At 62.4% G+C, this 3,917-nt stretch overlaps 2 protein-coding genes across 2 annotated transcripts in view; both read left to right on the top strand.

Moving 5' to 3' along the window:
• LOC107199019 (MLLT6, PHD finger containing) overlaps positions 1 to 1,549 on the top strand; it is a 46,105-nt gene extending 44,556 nt beyond the window's left edge. The window contains exon 14 of the mRNA XM_033511641.1: positions 1,543 to 1,549. Coding sequence (XP_033367532.1) covers positions 1,543 to 1,549 — 7 coding nt within the window. The remainder of the gene's footprint in view (positions 1 to 1,542) is intronic.
• Positions 1,550 to 1,958: 409 nt separating this feature from the next.
• LOC107199021 (peptidyl-prolyl cis-trans isomerase-like 4) lies at positions 1,959 to 3,612 on the top strand. The gene is made up of 2 exons (XM_015616326.3): positions 1,959 to 2,873; positions 3,519 to 3,612. Exons 1-2 carry the CDS (start codon positions 2,129 to 2,131, stop codon positions 3,527 to 3,529), a joined length of 756 nt encoding a protein of 251 aa, XP_015471812.2. The 5' UTR covers positions 1,959 to 2,128; the 3' UTR covers positions 3,530 to 3,612.
• The last annotated feature ends 305 nt before the right edge of the window (positions 3,613 to 3,917 follow it).

Below are 3,917 nucleotides of genomic sequence, written 5' to 3'. Positions count from 1 at the left end.
TTGCAACCCCAAAGACCCCAAAGTTGTGCCCAAATGCCCCAATTCTTCCAAAATCCAGCCCCGGGGGATCGGGAAGGTGCGAGGAGCAGGGAGAGGGGGCTGGGAAGGCTGGGAATGCTGCCTGGGATCCATCCCAGGGAATTGATCCCCCAGGACACCCAAAATCCCTGCTGGGATCACCCCCGCTTTGGGGTCGGGGCCCAAATCCCTGGAGAAGCCCCGGACACACGGAGGGGTCAGGGAGCAGCACTTAGGGGTGAATCCAGAGGCTGGGAATGCTGGAATGGGCTCCTGCGGGAATGGTTGGGAGCCGAGGCTTTGGAAGAGGAAGGAAATCCGGGATCTCTCCTGGAATTCCTGGAGCTGGATCCTTCTGGTTCTCTGGGAATTCCCAGAGCTGGATCCCTCCGGTTCTTTGGGAATTCCCAGAGCTGGATCCTTCTGGTTCTCTGGGAATTCCCAGAGCTGGATCCCTCCGGTTCTTTGGGAATTCCCAGAGCTGGATCCCTCCGGCTCTCCTGGAATTCCCAGAGCTGGATCCCTCCGGTTCTCCGGGAATTCCCAGAGCTGGATCCCTCTGGTTCTCTGGGAATTCCCAGACCTGGATCCCTTTGGATTTCCGGGAATTCCCAGAGCTGGATCCCTCCGGTTCTTTGGGAATTCCCGGAGCTGGATCCCTCCAGCTTTCCAAGAATTCCCAGAGCTGGATCCCCCTGGTTCTCCAGGAATTCCCAGAGCTGGATCCCTCTGGATTTTTAGGGAATTCCCAGAGATGGATCCCTTTGGATTTCCAGGAATTCCCAGAGCTGGATCCCTCCAGCTTTCCAAGAATTCCCAGAGCTGGATCCCTCCGGTTCTTTGGGAATTCCCAGAGCTGGATCCCTCCAGGAATTCCGGGATGAGGAGCTCAGAGACAGAAAGCACTTACACCTCTCCCTGTATCCAACCTCCCAAAAGCTCCCAAATCCCGGGAATCTCCACCTCCAGCCACCCCAAATCTCCCTTTGGCAGAGCTGGGAGGCTCCAGGTGAATCCCTGTGGATTTAAAAAATCCCGGGAGAGCCGGGGGAAGGAAAAGGAAAAGGAAAAGCTAAAGATGATCCGCGTTTCAGTTGCACTGGGGTACTTTTCTTTACCCGTTTAGGATCGTTGCATGTGTCCTTTTAATTTTATTTTTAATTAATTTCATCCGTTTTTAGGGTTGTTTTTTTTTTTTTGCTTTTTTGTTTTTAAATATGAAATGAAAGAGAAAAATGTGTCTATTTTTGGCAATTTAAGGTAACGTAGCTAAGATATATTTTTTTCACGCTGCTTGACCGGTCTTTATTATAATAAATGATATTAATATGAATCTCGAGGGTGTTTTTAATAAAGATAAAAATTTAATTGGGAATGGGAATTCCCTGCCTTTGGAATCCCAAGCCAGGGATGGTCCCAGGATGCAGGAGGAGGGAATGAGTGGGGAAAGGAGGGATTTTCCCCAAAAAAACCCAATTATGGCCCCCTTTAAATCCCAAAAATTCCTGCTGCGCTTGTGAGCAGCTCCTGAATCTTCTCTTTTCCGAGGATTTGTTCCTTGGAAACCTCAACGGGCTCGTGCTACCCCTGCTTTCGCCCCTTTCCTGCCCAAAATTTGGTCTGGAGCTGAGTCCAGCCGGTGGAAAAGCCACTCCCACGCCAAGATTCTGAGAATTCCCACTGGAAAAGTCGCTCCAGGTCAGGATTCCGGGAATTCCCACTGGAAAAGTCGCTCCAGGTCAGGATTCCTGGAATTCCCACTGGAAAAGTCGCTCCCAGGCCGGGATTCCGGGAATTCCCACATCGCCTTGGCAGCAGCAGGGCCGAGGCTCCAGGGGGGAAACTGAGGCACGGGTGGGGGAGGTGGGCACCGGGAGCATGTAACAGGATCCGGGAGTGGCACCGGGATTGGGCACCGGGATTGGGCACCGGGACCGGGATCGGACTCTGGGAACACGTAACAGGATCCGGGAGTGACACCGGGATTGGGCACTGGGATGGGACCGGGCACCGGGACCGGGTGTTGGGATTGGACATCGTGACTGGGACCGGGAACCGGGACCGGCACTGAGAACCGGGATCAGCCCTGGGAACCGGCACTGGAACCGGGATGGGTACTGGGAACCGGGACCGGCACTGGGAACCGGGACCGGCACTGGGATCCAGAACTGAGATCGAGCAGCGGGACCGGCCCTTGGAGCGGGTAACGGGAGACGGTGACGGCGGCGGCAGAAGCACCGAGCACCGGGAGCCGGGAGCGGCACTGAGCCCCGGTACCGGGAGCCAGGAGCGGCACCGAGCCCCGGTACCGGGAGCCGGGCCCGGTGCGCGGGGGAACCTCCCCGCACGCAGCACCCGCGCTCCACCGAGCCGCCCGCCCCGGCTCTTCCGGCGGCGCCGGGAGGAGGAGCCGCGCCGGGAAGGTCACCGGGACCGACCCCGGGAGCCGAACCGGGAGCGGAACCGGGAGAGACACCGGGAGCGACCCCGGGAGCGGAACCGGGAGCGGCACCGGGAGCGGAACCGGGAGAGACACCGGGAGTGGTACCGGGACCGACCCCAGGAGCGGCACCGGGAGCGGCACCGGGAGAGACACCGGGAGCGACCCCGGGAGCGGAACCGGGAGCGGAACCGGGAGCGGTACCGGGACCATGCTGCGGCCCAGAGCGGCCGCGCTCGCAGCGCTGATGAGACCCCCGGGGGGCTGCCGGGACCCCTCGGGGGGGGCTCCGGTCCCGTCGCTCTGCTCCGCGCCGCCCCCGGAGCCGGTGATCGCCGCCAAGGAACCGTTCCCGGTGGAGCTGAAGGCGGGACAGAACTACAGCTGGTGCTCCTGCGGGCACAGCAAGCGCCAGGTCCGGCCGGGGGGGCCGGGAGAACCGGGGGGGTTCGGGAGAACCGGGAGGGTCTGGGAGAACCGCGAGGGTCCGGAGAACCGGGAGGGTCCGAGAGAACCGGGGGGGTTCGGGAGAACCGGGGGGGGTCCCGGAGAACCGGGAGGGTCTGGGAGAACCGGGGGAGTCCGAGACAACCGGGAGGGTTCGGGAGAACCGCGAGGGTTCGGGAGAACCGGGAGGGGTCCAGAGAACCGGGGAGGTTCGGGCGACCCGGCGGGGTACCGGAGAACCGGGAGGGTTCGGGAGAACCGGGGGTTCCGGGAGAACCGGGAGGGTCCCGGAGAACCAGGAGGGTCCGGGAGAACTCGGGGAGGTCCGGAATCCCGGCAGCTCCCGGGGGTTCCTGTCTCGGGGACCCCACCGGGGGAGGTCCGGAGGGTCCCGGGGGAGGTCCGGAGGGTCCCGGGGGAGCCGCCGCCCCCAGCTCGGGATGTCGCGGGTTCCGATGGGCTCAGGGCAGCACCAGGAACCCCCGAGGTTTTGGGGGCGCTTTTGGCGCTCCACCCTCGCAATTCCCACGGGATGCGCTGCCCAGGGACGGGACCGGGGGAACAACCGGGCACCCCCGAGCCCCTCCTCGAGCCGGTGGCCGGTTCTCCGCAGCCCTTTTGTGACGGTGCCCACAAGAAGGAGGCGCCGGGGATGGCCCCGCTGCGCTTCAGCCCGGCCCGGGACGGCCCCGCGCTGCTCTGCGGCTGCAAACGGAGCCGGAGCCCCCCGTACTGCGATGGATCCCACAAAGGGGACGCGGTTCGGGGGGCACAGCCCGGCTCGGGGACCCCCCCTCGGGAGAGGAGAGGATCCGAACCACAGTGAAATCCCAATTGCGCCGTGGGGCAGGGATCGGGTTCCAGCCCCCAAATCGGGATCTGGGGAGCGGGGGGGTCCCTGGGGTGGGGTTTGGGGTGGAGGGACCTGAGAGGTTTGGGATGGAAGGACCTGGGGAGTTTGGGATGGAGAGACCTGTGGGGTTTGGGATGGAAGGACCTGGGGAGTTTGGGA

The sequence above is a fragment of the Parus major genome, unplaced genomic scaffold (assembly GCF_001522545.3).
Source record: "Parus major isolate Abel unplaced genomic scaffold, Parus_major1.1 Scaffold408, whole genome shotgun sequence".
Taxonomy (NCBI): domain Eukaryota; kingdom Metazoa; phylum Chordata; class Aves; order Passeriformes; family Paridae; genus Parus; species Parus major.
The sequence above is the reverse complement of the archived record's forward strand: the minus strand, read 5'-3'. Positions and strand labels throughout refer to the sequence as shown.